Raw genomic sequence first — 19,959 nt, 5'->3', positions numbered from 1 at the left:
TTGAATTTCTTACGCTTTAATAATTATAAGACTAAATTTAAAAATTCTTTTTTTTTCTAAAAGCCTACAATTTATTTTATAATTTAAAAAAAAATTCTTAAAATTTTAATAGAAAATAAAAAGATTATTCTATATATTAATAACGTATATCTATTTTTTTAATAATTACGAACGCTAATTTATTTACTCGCGATAACTTAGTCGATTTAATTAAAGAGCGTAGTAACTCTAAATTAATAATTAATTATATATATAAATTTAAGATTTTTAAGCTTAGCTCTATCTTATTCTATTATATATACTAATAATAGCGATAAAGATTTTTAATTTTAAAATATTAATAGACTTTTTAGATAGAATCTAAAGTACTTTATAGAGAGATATATAAATTAATATTTTTATAAAATATATTTTAGATAGTAATAATTTATATAAGATTAAATATTATATATAAAGTAATTTCTATATCGCTTAAAAGATAATTAATAATTATATAATTTTTAATTTTTATTAACTAATACTCTAATAGTAAAGATATACTTTAAAAAAGAATATTACGCTATTTAAGTTTCTTCTTTTTTATATTAATTTAGATATCTCTTTTCTAATATTTTATAGCTTAATCTAATTCTTTCTTATTAGAAGTAAATAAAGTAATAATTTTAATTATATTAAATTTAATATAATAAAGTTATTATAAAGAATAAAAAAAGTCGCGTAGTTAAGACGCGGAGAAAAATCACGCTAATTTATTATCTCGATTTAGGCGATTATCGAATATAGCGTAAATAAAAATAAATTTAATTTAATTTATTATAAATTAAAAGTTATAAAAGATAAAATTTTTATTAATATATATAGAAGAATAATATAAAGCTAAGCTTAAAATTTTTAAATTTATATATATAATTAATTATAAGTTTAAAGTTATTACGCTCTTTAATTAGATTAATTAAATTATCGCGAGTAAATAAATTAGCGTTTATAATTATTAAAATCTTTTTCTCTACTTTTAATTATTTAATAACTTTACTATTTTCTATTAAAATTTTAAAATTTCTTTTTTAAATTATAGATCGTAATTTACGCTTTCTGAAAATAAGAAAATTATGAAATTTAATTTTATAATTCTTTAAGAATAAGAAATTTAAATATCGCTTATTAAAGATCGCTTATTAAATTTACTCGATAGCTCTAATTAAAAAAATAGATTATGAATTTAATTTATAAATCTTTACTTATTAAATATAAAGGGTTAGAGTTAACTCTATTACTAGAGAAGTAGAGATATGCGAGAATCGTAATCAGACCCCGCTCGTCCCGTGACAGCGCGATCCCCGAACTTCCGCCGAGACTGCGTAGATCTTCATCTTTCTCTTTCAAAATTTGAGTTTTTGTCTTCCTTCACCTTTTACCTTCACCATCTACAACTGCTTTTGCAATTACGTCCGCCCATCTTTCTCTTTATCCCTACAAAATGCCAATCCTTCACCTCACCCGATATCTATACCACCGTCGCTCCCTCATCAATCTGACCAAAGACAAATATGACCTTTCAGCGTGGATCTAAGCACCCCGAAGCCAGCGAGACCAACTCCTCCTTATCTACAGCATTCGACACCGTTTACGCTTGGCTCGAGTATTCAGATATCATACCCTCCTACAACCTTAAGCGGAAGCGGTCCCTCCCCTCGCGACACCTCGATTTCTCCCTTGCCTCCGACCCCTCTCACCCATATCAATCTCGAGAAGTGGACCGAGAGCATGGGTGGTCACGGCAATGTTAGAGGCCCGGTACGTCCTGAGTTGCCGACTCCAGACCCTACTGACCTCAAGCTAGGGCCACGTCAGTTTAGATGGAAGCAACAACCTCCCTACCGATGACACCGATTCCACCAAGCCTACCCCGTTCAAGATACCAAAAGACGCCAACGCGGTCAAGCTAGCCATGGAAGATCACGGAATACTACAGAACAAAGCTGCCTTGGAGAGTTACACCGAATTTAGAGAGAAAATGAAAGCTATATTGTTCCAAGATCGCCTGTCGGCTATGAAGAAGAAAGAGGTTCGCGAGTTCGAGAACACCCTAGCACAGGTCGAGAGACTCAACGAAGATACAATTTTGCAAACTCTGGTACCTCTCATCGTTAGACGGACATACTTGGCCGAGAAGGACCTCGAGGGTGAAGAATTGGCGAGCTACAACGCGAAAATCGCCAACGCCGCAACAGATGCTGAACGAATGACCCTACGGAAGGCCTTCCTCTTAAGCAATGCCCTTTGGAGTGACGATGGCCTTCTGGTCACCATGAATTCCGAGTTCCTGCGCACCTTTCTACCAAACCAATTTGAAGAACTCGGCTTCGAGGCGGCGCTGGCAACCGTATTGGCAAAACAGAACGGCATGAAGAATCCACGGCCTGATTACTGCTACGGCCTCACACCCGACACGTTTCCTATTCCGCGAGGGGTGATGCTATCTCAGGAACTTCGCGAGCTCCTCCGAATCGCCAACGGCGTCTATCACGCCTTTCTACTGATCGAGGGCAAAGCAGATCGCGGCGAGCTGGCACATGCTTATAATCAGGCCGCCCGAGGTGGTGCTACTCTGGTGAAAGCGTCTAGAAGCCTGCTCGAGAAACTTGGTTATCCCGACGTTACTGGGGTCGACGAAAGGACCGTGGTCTTCTCCGTCGCGATGAACTCAACTATCCTAGAAATCTGGCTACATTGGGCAGATGTCATTACTGATGGGAAGACCATGAAGACCATCGTCAACTACCACTCGAACAGACTTGTCGCGAGAGCCCTGAGTGATCCAGACCAACTCCCTCAGTCTCGCAGCATGCTGCACAATATTCTGAATTGGGGCTGCAATACCCGAAAAGCGGAGCTACTGAAGCTTCACGAGAGGTTATATGCATACTCGCAGCAGGAGACGCAAAAGCAATTGCAAGAAGAGAAGGCTAGAAAGCAGGACCCTGGCAACAAGAAACGCAAGAAGGGCGATGGTACGGCCGCGTCTTCGGGGTCAAGGGTTCAAGCATCTCCAGCTAGTGCTGGGAGATGACGGTTACACGGGAGAGAATTTCGATACTAACGAGTGGCACGTAGGACTTTGAGGTTTCTGGCGACAGGATGTCGCGGGTATTCCCGTCTCTTGTGGGTGGCATAGCCTGTTTAGCTTGACAATGAAAATAACTTCCGAAGATTGCTTGCGGTCTTCGATAAGCGAGTACTGCCGCCTGATCGCTGGTCGCTGATCCTGTCGCCTCTTATATCACTGCGGTTCCAATTCTGGTATCATGTTTCGCTCCATGGGTCCCGCAATCGCAACCCCGCAAGCCTTTAGCCTTCTTATCCTCCCCTCCCTCTTTATCCTCCCCTTTTTCATACTCGTACAATCCAGGAATAAGTTCCCACGCTAAAATAACGCCGGGAATCAACCAATTAAGTTACTTAGTTCTCCGCAAAATCGCACTAAAATATATCTTATTTCATAGAGAGAGGGGCTATTACTAAGATATACTCTCTTATTAAATATTAAGATATCGAGAATATAATAATAATAATAGCTATATTTATATATAAGTAATCTTATAAGTATTTAGATTACTTAATTAATTAATTAAGAATCTAAATAACTTTCTAACTAATTATTATCGTCTTAAATTAGATAATAATATTATATTCGCTCTTTAATAAATCGATATCTCTTAGATACTCTTTATCGAAGTTATTATACTTAATAATAATAAAATAATCTTTTTAAATTAGATAAATTGTAGCTAAAAGAAGAATATATTAAAATATTATTTAAAGTATAATAAGATTTTAATAGAATATATTTTAAAGATAAAGAGTTTTAAATAGAAGTATATTAATAAGAGATACTTTAAAGAAAATATATATATTCTTTAAACTTATTACTATTTTTTAGCTTATAATAAAGTCTAATTTATCTTACTAGCGAATTATAATTTATAATAGAATTTTATTTAGCTTCTAGCTCTTCTCTAGCTCTATTTTTAATTATCTTATTTATTCTCTTAATTAAATATTAATATAATTATAAATTATTCTTTAACGAGTTTTATAACGACTTAATTTAATATAGATTTAATAAATTAGAGATCTAATTAATCTTCTTAATATTATATCTTTTCTATTTTTTTAAATAGAGTTTAATTACTTTAATATAGACGAGAGTATTATTCTTAATTATTTATATATTCTTATTAAAGTTTCTAATTATAATTTTCTTAATATATTTATATAGATAGATTAATAAAATATAATCTCTATATTACTTATCGTTAATTCTATAATTCTTAAATATTAAAGAAGATATATACTTAAAGATCTATTTTATAATATGTGATTTTTTTATACTCTTATTATTTTTTCTTTATTATTCTTTTTAAAAAAACGATTATAAAGAGTAATCTATTAATTCTTATTTTAATATTTATTAATAATTTCTTAATAAAAGATAGCGTTAAAACTTATCTCTATAAGAGTATATTTTAAAATTCTAAGAATTTCTATAAGATATCTTTTTTTCTTTATTACTTTCTTTTATTTATAATTCTTTAATATAGTTTTAATCTCTAATTATATCTTTTAATAGTTAATTATATTAATTAATAATATTATAAATTAATATTAGATTTAATAAAGTATAAGATCTAATATATTTATATAAATTATATTAAAGCATTAACTACTACTATAGTCTCGAATAATTTTCCCTTCTCTACTAAAATATATCGTCGTTTATAATTATTATTCTAAATCTTATAATAATATTTATTATTAGTAATAAAGATAGATTTTTTATTTAATTCTTTAAGAATCTAAATATAGAGATTATCTCGTTAATATTCTTCGAAATAATTAAAATACGACTTTTCTAACTTAGTTTTTCGCTTAATTTTTTTTATAATATAATTATTATTTTTCTAATATTTATATTTAAGAGTTACTTATAAAAGAAGTAATTAAGAAATTAATAATTATAATTTATCTTTATCTTATTTTCGCTTTTTATAAGTCTCTAAAATATTGATATTTTCTTATTAAATAGTCTCTTTATAATATAATCTAAAATAATTTAAAATAGTTTAATTACTAGTCGAAAAGATATAATATAATATAGAATATTAATCTACTATATTATACTCTAACGAGTAAAGATTTATAAATTAAATTTATAATTTTTTTTTAAATTAAAGCTATCGAGTAAATTTAATAAGCGATCTTTAATAAGCGAACTTTAATAAGCGATATTTAAATTTCTTACGCTTTAATAATTATAAGATAAATTTTTAAAATTCTTAAAAATTCGAAAAGTATAAATAGCGATTTAAAATTAAAAAAAAATTAAAATTTTTAATAGAAAATAAAAAAGTTATTACTATTATAAATAACGTATAAAAGTCGATATTAAAAGCTCTAGATAGCGCTAAAATACTTGATACTCTTGATATCCTTAATACTTTCTATATAATTACATTTATTTAACGATAATACTTTATATAATTATATATATACTTATTAACTTACTTAACGAAGTCGTATAATTATATATTATCTTTCTTATAATCTTTTCTATACTTATTATTATTTTTAAAATATATTATCTTCGTAATATATTAATATATCTTACTATTCGCTCTATTTACTTTTAAATTCTCTTTTAAGTAAACTCGTAATTTTAATAATATAGCTATTATCTTTCGACTTTCTTATAAATTCTTAATATATCTTTTTAAATAATATAATATTTTATTTATAATTAATAAAACTTAATAAGTATTTAAATTCGAGTCTTATTATTATAATTAATACTTTAAATATTAAATATATTAATAAAAGATAATTAAGATAGAGAATAGTAAGAAGATTTCTATTTATTATATTATATAAATAAGACTTATATATTAAAAGTCTTTATACTCTTTCTTTATTTCTTTATACTATAATTAATACTTTAATATTATCGCTATTATATATTCTATTAATATCGCTATTATATATATACTTTATATATTTATACTTTATATATATATACTACGTCGCTATTATATAGAGTACTAATACTTATTAAAATAAAGAATAATAATATTATTTATGAAATTTGAAAGTATACTAAGTACTTAGCTCTATCTAAATTCTTATCTTAATATATCTAGAACTTTTAATATCGATCTTCGTATATCTATTTTTTTAATAAGCGAGACGCGAAGAGCGAGATTTTAATAATTACGAACGTTAATTTATTTACTTATAATAATTTAATCGATCTAATTAAAGAGCGTAGCGAACTCGAATTAATAATTAATTATATATATAAATTTAAGATTTTTAAGCTTAACTCTATCTTATTCTTTTATATATATTAATAAGATATAAGATATTAATATTTATATAATTTTATATCTAATATAATATAGAATCTTAATAATATATATTATAAGATATTATATATATAATATTATATTATAGAATAATAAATATATAGAATAATTCGATTAGAATTTCTATATTTAGAAGTATAAAGTAGTTATTTTAATTATTATTCTAGTTAACGACTATAACTTTCTATTAATTAAACTTAAATTAATTTAAAATTAATTATTTCTTTAAAGATCTATTATTAATATAACTTCTCTTTTTTTTAAATCTTTCTATTTCTTTTTCAATTATAGAACTTATTCTACGCTTTCTAATAATTTAAAACTTATAAAATTCGATTTTATAATTCTAAGTACTAGTCGAAAAGATATAATATAATATAAGATATTAATCTATTATATTATACTTTAATATAATATAAGTTATTAAGATTTATATAATTTTATATCTAATATAATATAAAATCTTAGCGATATATATTACGATATAATATATCTATAATATTATATTATGAAATAATATATATATGAAATATCTCGTTAAGATTTCTATATTTAGAAGTATAAAGTAGCTATTCTAATTATTATTCTAGTTAACGACTAATCGTATCTATTCTTATTCGATATACTATTATAACTAATATTATTATAACTAATATTATTATAACTAATATTATTATATCTATTACTATTATAACTATTATTATTATAACTATTACTACTATAACTACTACTATTATAACTACTATTATTATAACTATTACTTACTATTATAACTATTACTATTATAGCTACTATTAAAATATAGCTCTCGTATATTTTAGTTATCTAATTTTATACTATATTTAGAATCTAGTCTCGAAGAGATTTTAAAGAATTAATTCGTTCGTTCTATATATTATATATTTAATATTTTAATAGCTATTATTATTATAGCTATTACTATTTATTATTTAAATAGTTTATTATTATATAATAGCTATAATAGTAATAGCTATAATAGTAATAGCTATAATAGTACTAGTTATAATAATAATAGCTATAATAATAATAAATATAATAATAATAGATATAATAGTAATAGCTATAATAGTATTAATTATAATAATATTAATTATAATAATATTAGTTATAATAGTATTAGCTATAATAAATTAGAATAATAATTAAAATAACTACTTATACTTTTAAATATAGAAATCTTAATAAAATATCTTATATATATATTATTTTATAGTATAATATTATAGATATATTATATCGTAATATATCTCGTTAAGATCTCGAATCTATATTAGAAAAATAAAATAATATTCGATTTTATCTATACTATACTCGAGTATAATATAATATTACTTAATATAAAATATTCTATAAAATATACTATATCTTTTCGACTAGTAATTCTAAGTAAATCTTATATTAAAGTAAATTTACTCTTCGAGAGTTAAATTTATTCTCGATATTAAAAAAATAAAACTTTTTATAAACTTAATTTATAGATTTAAACTTATCTCTCTATAATTATATATAAAATATTTATATTTTCTTTAAATCTTTTTACTACGTATTTTTCTTCTATAATATTATCTACTTAACTACTTCTTATTTATTTATTTCTATATTAAAATTCGATTTCTATTTTAGTAATAATATATTCGATTTACGTAGAGGTCGAAAAGATATAATATATAGTATAAGATTTAAGTAATTTTTAAAATATTATATTAAAAGATATAGAATATTTCTAATCTTACTCGATATTTTATATATAAACTATCGTATTCTAAAATCGTCTTATATAAAATAGACTAGTTACGTTATAGAGCTTTTAGAATTATAAGATTTTATAAATAGATTATAAAGATATAAATTTTAAAAGAAAAGAAGTTAAAGTTAAAAAATTTAAAAAAAAAGAAGTTAAAGTTAAAAAATTCTAAGTTTAAAAAAATTTATATTTTTTTAACTAGTAGATTTACGTTAATAGTAGTATAAGAGAAAGATTTATAAGACTTATTTAATATTATAAAGTCGTTTAACATCTTTCTATTATTATTAACTTTCTTAAAGAGAGTTAATTTCTTAACTATCGCTTTTTAATATCTAAATTAAATAAGTAAGTCTCTAGTATTTCTTATCTTAAGCTCTAGTTTTTCTTAACTTTATTAGATTATTTTATAAGTATTATATATAATAATAAAAGAAAATTATATATTAACTTTTCTATTATTATTAATAAAAACGTAATATTTATTCGATAACCGCTCGAAGATAATAAATGCGATTTCTATTATTATTATTAATACTATTACTTTATAACTACTATATAATCTATATTTAATAATCTAGATTCATTCTATAAACTCTATTTAATTCTTTCTATTATAAAATTATTCTATATAATTCCCTTTACGATATAAAGAGACTTTATATATAGCGTATCCCCCTCTAGTCTTTAATACTCCCCCATTATTACTACTAATTTCTCTATTAAAACGCCTCTTCTAAATATCGAAACGATATATAAGACACTATCGAATAGTATTTAAATCTTATTAGTTATAATTATCTTATAATAGTTTTAAGAAAGTAATAATTAAGATAAAAGGTAGCTGAGATTAAATATCTTCTCTATCTTTTTTAACTAATCTTATTATTATTAGCTCGAGAAACTTCTAATACTTCTAATAAAATATTTTTATTAATTTATAAAGCTTAAAGATATTCGAAAGACTTTTATCTAAATATTAATAAAATAGAGATATTTAATTTTAATTATAAGCTCGCTAAGAAGAATATATAATTATTAGAGTATTAAATTAATTAATTTTCTTTATATACTTATTATAGTAATAAAAAAGCTTAAAAATTTAAAACTTCTTCTTTTATATATTCTAATTATTCTCTTTAAAAGTAGATAGAATTATATAATTATTTATACTAGTCTTATTAAAATATTTTCTCTTTTTAAAAATAAAGTTATTAATCTCTCTTATATTATATATAATAGTTAAGACTAGAATAAGATTATTATCTTATTAAATTACTATTAATATATTATTCTAAACTACTATAGCGAGAACTTTATATAAAATATCTCTTATAAAAACTTATTTTATCTTTATAAGTAATTTTAAAAGATCTAATTAATTTAGCTTTCTAATTTTATATATTATAATTTCTTTATCTTTTAGAATTATAGTTAGCTTAAATTCGATAAAATAGTTATTTATAAAGAGAATAGAGTTATAAGATAATATATTAATAATTAATTTAAATATTATAACTAATATATCTCTAAGATCTTTAACTTTTAATTTATTCTTAAGACTTTATATAGAAAAATATTAGATATAATTATAGAGATAACTCTTATCGCTAATTACGAATAATTTATATCTCTTCTTAATTAATTTATCTAAAGCTATTATAAAATAGTATATATATTCTATTTTTTTAACTATATATTTATTAATTATAATATAAAAATTTAAAATATAAAGCTTTTTTTAATTACTTCGTATCTTATTTATAAATAATTAAAGCTTTTTATATTATATAGATTATTTATATCTATCTATTTTAATAATTCTAAAATTCTTTTCGATAGAATCTAAGTAATAAATAAATTTTTAAAGAAGAATATAGCGATTTTAAGTTATATTCTTAATAATTAATAAAGTTATCGAAGCAATTTTATTAATTCTCTAATAATTTGTCACGGTATGCCAAGGCCATCTGATAAGATAACACTAGCGTGGCTTGGCACCGCACATATCTGCCCTGCAGGCACATAGAATAATCAACATCTTTACACCACACATGAATTCATGACCCAGTCATCCATTTCCTTGACAATTGGTAGCAACACCTAACCCAGGTCCTCTTCCAAGTCATCTATACCGTCACTCAACCCGCAGTCACGATATACCGACAGTCAGCCCCCGCGCTCCGCTACGCAGCTAGATTCAGTCTACGCAATCAGACAATTAGGCTATTCACCAGCCTACCAGACCACATAATCAATCCTTTCATTAGGCCATTTGACATATCACTATGGCCTACTACAGCCCTATCGTCCCTACGCCATTTAACCTCATGACCTACGCACTCAATCGTATCGCCCACAGCCACGAAGTTAAGGAACAAAAGGAACAAGCGGAGAAACAAGCGGAGAACTCGTGCCAAGCACCCCCCCACCAAGCCGTCAACACACCAAATCCACTACTATGACTTCAATCATCTCCAAACTCTCTTAAACCAGAAACAAGCAAATGTGGAGAAAACTACGGAGAAATCTACGGAGAAGACTATAAAGGAGAATAAGAGCACGGATAGCAGCAGCAGTGACACAACAGGCCTGCTCTCCACGGTCTTACAACAATCCATTCAGTCAGCTACTCAGCCAGTCACTCAGTCAGCCACTCAGCCAGAGCACTCAGTTAAGCAAGAGCATAGGCCATTGCAACAGGCAAATATGGAGAAAATTGCGGAGAAATCTACGGAGAAGTTTACGGAGAAGACTACGGAGAAGAACAAGAGCACGGACAGCAGCAGTCCTATTCAAGCGGGCACACTCTCTACAATTCCACACCAGGCCACTATACAGAATTGCGGAGATCCTTCCCCTCGCCTCAACAGTGCTCCACTTTCTACCTTACCTCTCGCCTCTCTTCTCGCCTCTCTTCTCATCTCTCAACTCGCCTCTCAACTCGCCTCTCCGCTCGGTTACACTCGATTCGCGAAGGATATAAAGGCTATAGGCCAAGGATAGATGTATGGATATATGGACGGCGTATGCTCAATGTAGCTATCCAGGGATGCAGCCACGAGAACGTGTCTTTTTTTCTTTCTTTGCGGGCATGTTGTCACGGTACGCCAAGGCCATCTAATAAGATAACACTAGCGTGGCTTGGCACCGCACATATCTGCCCTGCAGGCACATAGAATAATTAAGATCTTTTACATCACATATGAATTCATAACTTAGTTATTTATTTTCTTGAAATAATTATAAATAGTAGAAAAATAAAAGATTCCCATATAGATTATAATAGCGACGAAGATTTTTAGCTTCGAAATATTAATAGACTTTTAAATAAAATCTAAAGTACTCTATAGAGAGATATATAAATTAATATTTCTATAAAGTATATTCTAGATAGTAATAATCTATATAAGACTAAATATTATATATAAAGTAATTCTTATATCGCTTAGAAGATAATTAATAATTATATAATACTTAATTTTTATTAATTAATACTCTAATAGTAAAGATATACTCTAAAGAAGAATATTACGCTATTTAAATTTCTTCTTTCTTATATTAATCTAAATATCTCTTTTCTAATATTTTATAATTTAATTTAATTCTTTCTTATTAAAAGTAGATAGAGTAATAATTTTAGCTATATTAAACTTAATATAATAAAGTTATTATAAAGAATAAAAAAAAGTCGCGTAATTAAGACGCGGAGAAAAATTACGCTAATTTATTACCTCGATCTAGACGGTTATCGAATATCTTTACTCTTTTTAACTTTTCTATAAATAGTAATTTATTTTAAATTAACGTTAAACTTATATTTAATTAAATAAACGAAGAGATTAAAGTTAACGTAAAAAATATATAAGACTTCTAGAGAAAAGAGTAAAAGAAATCTTAGTAAGTTCTATTCTTTTATTCTACGTCTTTTTATAAAAAATTAAGATTTAAAATTATAGATATAAATATATTAAATCTAATAATTCTTTTAATTTTTAATTATTCTATTTACTTTCTTTCTTATATTTACTTAATTTAAAATCTAATAATAAAATATAATTAATATATATAATAGAATAAGATAGAGCTAAGCTATAAAAGCTTAAATTTATATATATAATTAATTATAAATTTAAGTTTACTACGCTTTTTAATTAGATTAACTAAGTTATTATAGATAAATAAATTAGCGTTTATAACTATTAAAATCTCTCTCTCTACTTTTAATTCTTTAATAACTTTACTATTTTTTATTAAAAATTTAAGATTTTTCTAAAATATAATTCGTAAGTTACGCTTTTTCTTAAAAAACAAATTTAAAATTTAATCTTATAAATTTTTAAAGATATGAAATTTAAATATCGCTTATTAAAGTTCGCTCGATAGTCGATAGCTTTAATTAAAAAATTAATATATATTATTTAATTTTAAAATAACTTTTTCGTTTTCTATTAAAACTTTAAGATTTTCTTTTAAATTATAAAATAAAATATAAGCTTTTAGATAATAAAAGAATTTCTAAATTAAGTCTTATAATTATTAAAGCGTAAGAAATTCAAATATCGCTTATTAAAGTTCGCTTACTAAAGATCGCTTATCTACTTACTCGATAGCTCTAATTTAAAAAAAAAAAATTTAATCTATAAATCTTTACTCGTTATTAATAATAAAATAAAAAGTAAAAAATAAAAAGAGTTAAGAGATCTAATTAGATGATTTTATTAATATAATACTTTAAATATTAAAAGTATAAATATATATTTATATTCTATAATAACGAGATTTAATATATAAGATAAAATTAAATATATAATATTTAAATTTATAAAAAGCTAATATCTATAGCTTTAAAGATATATATATTATATAAAGAAAAAGAATATATAGCCTTAAATAAGAGTTATCTATTAAAAATTAGAGAGAAATAAAAAATTATATAATAGATAATTAAAAAAACTTTACTTTATAAATACTTAAGAATATCGCTAATAAATTCTATTAAGATTAAAATAATATTTATATTAATAATATTTAAAAAAAAATAAAGAACGTTAATTAATTAAATTAATTAATATAAAGATTTAATATTATAATAGATAAGACGTTATAACTAAAGATAAATATAAAAAGATTAAAATTTCTTAAAATTTTCTATTAAGAGAGAGATTAAAAGATCTTTTATAAGTATATAAGTACTCGAAGCGAACTAATAAACTCGCTTACGTTATTTATTAAATTATAAGCTATATAATTAAAGCGAGTATTTAATATATTTAACGAAGTCTTAAATACTTATAAATTCTCTTTTCTCTTTTTTTATTTTTATTATTAATTTATCTAATAATTAATTTATTTATTCTATTAACTATATATCTAGACCTTATAATTATATAGCTATTATATAGTTTTATTAAAAGAGATCTTATTATTTTATAATTCTAATAATTTTATTTATATAAAGTTATTTAATTTAATTATAGTAAGTAATTTATAAATTAAGTCTATTAATTTATAAAGTAGAAATATTTAATTATAATTAATTAATAATACTTTTAATCTAATATATTAGAATCGGTATAGATATAATATTAATATAGATATATTAAATAAGATAACTAAGATATCGAATTATATAGATGAAAAGGAGATATAATATAATAGAAGATGTTTTCGCTAAGGCTCGCTAGCCATAGAGCTAAGAGATATATTAAGAGTACGCTTATAATATTACTTCTTTTCTTTATTAAATTATATCTAATAATTATTAAGTAGAAAGATAGAAAAATAGATATATATATACGCTTAATATCTGAAAAATAAAAAAAGTAGTAAAGAAATAACTATATTCGAGAACTTTAGTATCGTATCTTTCTTCGTTAGAGGTATTAAGAATAATAATAGTTTTTTCTATTTACGCTATAGCGATATCGCTAATTAAGGTATATACGTATATAGAAGGCTTAGCTAGAAGGAAATTGATATAGTATAGCGAAAATCATATTTATAGACGTAGGGGTAAATAATAATAATTTTCGAATTCGTATTTAAGCGGATGAGATGTCTATAAAATAATACGACGTAATTAATTAAGAACTCTCGAATCGAACTAAGTTATAGACGCTAAAAACTTTAATTTAATATTAAGTAACTTTAATATAGTCTTCTCTATAATATATTATTTAGCTAATATCGATTATATTTCGTAATAGCGATAATATAATTTATATATATACTAATATAACTTCGAAAGATCTTTAAAGTTATATTAGTAACGGGGGCCTACGCGGAAGACTATATATAAGATAATTTCTAATTAATATAAGTCTAAGAAATTAATTCTCGATTTTAAAAAAAAAAAAAAATAAAGGCTATTATAAAGATATCGGACGATTTTAATTCGACTAAAAATGGGATATTCAAGATAGTTCCGGCCCGGAAACGCTATCGCTATTAAAGACTTCTCGCCTTAATTTCTTTATAGATAAGGCTCTTCGGGATATCGCTTATAAAAGTCGTTTATTAAATTCTAATAATTTTCGAATTTACCGCCGTTCGCATTATATTAGTTAAGATTATTATTAAGATCTTTTTACTTAACTTTATACTTAAAATGACTATAAATTAATTTAAAGTTAAGTATTTCTTTAATAATTTATTTAATTCGATTATTAATAGTAATATATTCTAACGAAGAATTTATCTACTCTAATAAAAGATTATTTATTATAAAATTTAAGAGATTAAGATGAAAGATATCGTAGATTCTTATAATTAGCGGAAGTTTTAGATAATATAAGATTTTTATAAAGTCTATAATCTCGAATAGATTAAGTCTCTTATAATTTAGTTTGCGGGAAGAGCGATTAAAGATAATATTCTTGCTATTTAGAAAGATCTTATCGCTTATTTAAAAAGTAACCTTTTATTAATACTTATTAACTTATATAATTATAGCCTTCTAAATACGATTTATATTACTTTAAATATATTTAAAAACTTATTTTATATAATTCGTAATATTCTCTATCTAAGTAGTATTAAAATATTTATATATAATCTTATAATTAGTAATATTCGAGCTAAAAGTTATTTAAGAATAAAATCTTTTATTTATAAGAAAAGATAAGATATTAGTAGTTAATAAGATAGTATTATTATTAGCGAACTCGATAATAGATAGCTATCTTATCTAGTTATTCTATATATAATTATAATATATTTAAAGATAACGCTTTATATTCTAATTCGCTTATTTAATTTATTTATTAATTTTAGAGTAAAAGATTATTAATAGTTTAACTATAATATTTAATCTCTTATAAAAAGACTTTTATATAATAGCTATAAATTAAAGGCCTTAATTTAATATTATTAAAATTAATAGATTATATAGATAAAATACTTTCTTAAGTAGTAAGTTAACTATCTTCTTAGTAATAGTATCTTTATTAATATTAGAATAGACTATATAGTAATATTTCTTAATAAGCTAATTAATTACTATTTAAATAGCGTTATAGTTATTAAATATAGATAAGCCTATAACGAAGTCGATTAATATATTTTATTATTATTTTTATAAGATTAATAGAGATTATAGTAAGCTATACTCTTAATTATAAAGCGTCTTAGCTCTTTAATAGATATAGTAATTCTTAATATAGATAATTATAATAGCTCTTATATCTCGCTAGTAATATTCTCTTTTAAGTAGTTTATAAATACATACTACTTCGGAATAATTATAGAATAATTAATTATATATCTCTCGAATAATATCGATATATATATTATCGAATATTTATAAATGATTCTTATAGTAAAGTACTTTATCTTATATAAAGTATTTACTAAGAGTAATCTCTTAAAACTTATTCTTATTTTCGATGATAGTCTTACGAATTTCTATATAATATTTATCTTTTTTATTAGCCCCTATTACTTTATAATAAATAGAGTTATCGATTATATATATATCGATATATTCGCTATTTAATTTTAATCGATTAGAGATAAGAATTATCTAATACTATTAGCGTAATTATTCGTTTCTAAGATCGATTAGTTTATATCTAGCTATTTATATAAGTATATTAACCTTAATATTCTAAGATTTAGATCGATAAATAATCTTTATATTAAATTCTAATAATATATTTAAATATCGAGCTTAGCGTTAACTAAGATTTCTTCTCTTAGTAAAATATATTAGTTTTTTATAATTAATAAAGATCTTAATAGAGATATTTATATATTTTAATTTAGAGCGCTAGTATTCTAGATAGCGAATAATTACTAGTAGTTTCTTATTGTAGATCTAGTAATTACACTTGATTGAGGTTAGATTTTTACTATAGAAGACTATCGAATAAAGTACTCTCTTATTATTATATTAAAAAAGAATATTTTTATTAATATAATCGAAAGAGTTAATCTCTAAAACGATTTTCTTTATTCTATTAAAATAATATAGAATTAAAGCTTTAGTAATAGCGACTTTAAGAAAGTAAAAGGCCTCTTAATATACTAAGAATTAATTAAATATAGTTTTCTTTATTATAAGTTTTATTATAGATTTAACTATTTTAGAGAAGTCTCTAATAAATTATCGATAAAAATTATAAAATTCGATAAAGGCTTATATCTCTTTAAGATTAATAGATATAATTTACTTAATAATAGTCTAAATTTTAATAAGGTTTATTTATAATCTATCTATAGATATTAGTAAATCTAGAAACTTAATTTTCTAGATATAGAATTCGTATTTAAGAATATTTATCTAAAGGCCGACGTTTCTTAATTTCTAAAGAATTTATCTAATATATTAGATATATTTCTTTTTTATCTTATTATAAATAAGTATATTATCGAGATAAATCTAGTAGAAGTTATTTAGATATTCGAATAGAATATTATTTATATATTATTAATATATAATTAAATCGTTAATTAGATCGAAGAGAAGAATCTAATATTTATATACTCTAAGAGAGATAATAAAAGTAGTAAAATTCTCGCTATTAGAATATATATATAGTTTATTAAACGCGATTATAATATCTAATTAAGTAAGATATTTATATCTTTAGATTTTTACTAAAATCTTATCTATTAATAGAATTAAATATTAATTTCTTTTAATAATAGCGTTTAGCTTTCGATAATCTATATAAAAATATAATTCTTTATTCGATATTTTTATAAATAATATAGATAAGATAAATAGTATATAGCTTAATATTATAAATTCCTTCTTTAAATATTTATTTAAATACTTCTTTATCTATTCTAATTTATATTTTAATATTAAATAAATTCTACTCTTCGAAAGTTTTATTTTATCGAAGCTATTATTAAATTTTAGCTTATAATTATAAGAATAATATAGAGAAAGTATATTCGCCTTAGTTCTATTAAAAATATCTAAATAGTTATAATACTTTAAAGATAATTTATATTTTATCTTTTTAGAATTAATCTCGTTAATATTATTAATCTAAATAAGATAGTTAGAATTATAATATCTTTTATATTTCTTTTCTAAGTCGTAAGAATAAGATTTATTAATTAATATATAAGGTTCGCGAGCTATTTATATAGTAAGAGGCGTATATAATATTAGCGAGTTATTATAAATCTTATTTATTATTAATATAAATAGTTTATTATCTTTTTTATAGACTAGTTAATAGTAGATTACTATATTAATCTTAGCGATATTAATAAACTTAAACTTCTTATTATTCTTATTCTTATTTAATAAGAAGATATTTAAATTAATCTTATTATTATAGATAGATAGAGGAGAGCTTTATTATTTTAATATAATAGATAGAAGAGTAAATAATATAGATAATTAGAGTTTCGAAGTTAATAGAAAAGAGAGTTCGTTTATTATTAATATCTAATTATTATTATAATTATATTAATCGAATAGAAAAAGTATCTTATCTTATAATATATTAAGAATTATTTTATATTTATTTATTTAAGATTTTTTAATTATTATATTATATTTTAATAATATAATTAATATTAAATATATTTCTTTTTAATAGTTTTTTATTATTATTATAGAAAGTAAATAGTATATAATTAATTATTTTGCGATTTAGTTATTATAATTTTTTAGCGATTTAAATTATAATAGTAAGAGTAATTTTAGATATAAGACTTTATATATTATTAAGACTAAGAACTCGTTTATAATTATATAAGTATTAATATATTTATTATCTATAAGAGAGTTCTTAAATAAGTAGGTTCTCTCTTATAAAGAAAGTGTAATTTATATATAAAAAGGATAACGTGCTAAGGCGTTATTAGGAGTGTCTATTAGATATACTTTATAAGTACCTCTTATTATAACTTTAAAAGAGATTATTTATTTCTCGAATTTGAAGAAGAACTATTATTACCTATAGTATCGATATTATTAATTTCGAATTCTTTATTTATTTCTAACGCGTAAAGTTATATTTTTTTAAAGATCTTTTTATTAGTTTTAATTTAAATAGTTATTATATAATTCTTTTAATAGTAATCTTTTTTATTATAGTTATAGTATATTAATTCTCTTAACTTTAAATTAATTATAATATTTAAAGACGTAATAATTATACTTAAATTAAATTCGATAATAAATATAAGATATATATTAGTTATAAGTGTTATTATTAATATTTATATTATAATTAACTTAATAATAGTTTTTATAGACTTAAAATTCTTATAATTAATACGTTATAAGTTATTTAGCTTTCGAAGATATTTTTTTATAGTCTTTAAGATAGTAAAACCTCTTATAGTCTATTATAACTCTCTTAGTTTTTTTCTTAGTTTCTTAAGAAGGTAATTCTCTAATATTTAAGTTTTATTAATATTAAGAATAATATCTAATTAAATAAAATTTAAATAGAAATCGATAAAGGGTTAGATTTTTTATTATAGAGTATATATATTATATAATATATTATTATATCGATTTAAATTCTTATAAATATTAGCTAACTCGTTTATAATCTTAATAAATTAATATAAGTTAATAAAGTTTTAAAGTCTTTTATATATTATATATTATATAGTCTTATCGCTAAATTATAAAATTATATAAATTATTTTAAAATCTTTAATAAGATAATAATCGCTATTAGTCTTAAATTTCTATTTTATTTTAAAGAATTAATCGTTATAGATAGAGTTAATATTATTAATAAATAGAGATAAATCTAGAACTTTAATTAATTTTTCTTTTAAATATCTAGATATATATTTCTTCTTAATTAAGAATAGCTATAAATCCTTTATTAACTATATATTAAAATTATTAACTTTTCGCTATAGAGAAGTTATATTCTTCTAAAAGTCTTAAATTAATTAATTTATCTTCTCGATTATTTTATAGATTTAAAATAAATTATTTATAGCTAGATTCTTTTTTATTATAATAATATAATATCGAGTAATAATCTCTTAAAAATCGTCTCGCTTCTAATAAATTTTATTTAATATAATTATAAATTCGTCAAATTAATACTTAACTTAATATTATAATTATAGATTATTAATAATATTTTAAGATATATCTATTAAATCTATCTTATTAAAGATATTATTTAATAGAACTAATATTTATAGAGATTTAATTTACTCTAATAAAGTCTTAATTTAATTTATTCTTTTAATATTAAACTTTATTATAGAAAAGAAGAAAGAAAGATTTAAAATAAAATGGAGAAGAGTTTAAATACTTCGAAAGAATAGATATTAGAG

At 22.4% G+C, this 19,959-nt stretch overlaps 2 protein-coding genes across 2 annotated transcripts; both read left to right on the top strand.

Moving 5' to 3' along the window:
• Positions 1 to 1,764: 1,764 nt before the first annotated feature.
• On the top strand, positions 1,765 to 3,070 carry HO133_000034 (uncharacterized protein; the record flags this gene model as incomplete). Its single annotated transcript, XM_037290974.1, has 2 exons — positions 1,765 to 1,794; positions 1,841 to 3,070. 2 exons carry the CDS (start codon positions 1,765 to 1,767, stop codon positions 3,068 to 3,070), a joined length of 1,260 nt encoding a protein of 419 aa, XP_037157848.1.
• A 7,402-nt stretch (positions 3,071 to 10,472) lies between these two features.
• On the top strand, positions 10,473 to 11,190 carry HO133_000033 (uncharacterized protein; the record flags this gene model as incomplete). Its single annotated transcript, XM_037290973.1, has 2 exons — positions 10,473 to 10,622; positions 10,681 to 11,190. The coding sequence occupies 2 exons, from the start codon at positions 10,473 to 10,475 to the stop codon at positions 11,188 to 11,190; spliced, it is 660 nt and encodes a 219-aa protein (XP_037157847.1).
• Positions 11,191 to 19,959: the final 8,769 nt, after the last annotated feature.

The sequence above is a fragment of the Letharia lupina genome (genome assembly GCF_014066315.1).
Source record: "Letharia lupina isolate WasteWater1 chromosome Unknown contig_1, whole genome shotgun sequence".
Lineage (NCBI taxonomy): Eukaryota > Fungi > Ascomycota > Lecanoromycetes > Lecanorales > Parmeliaceae > Letharia > Letharia lupina.
This window is presented reverse-complemented; position numbering and strand designations above follow the sequence as displayed.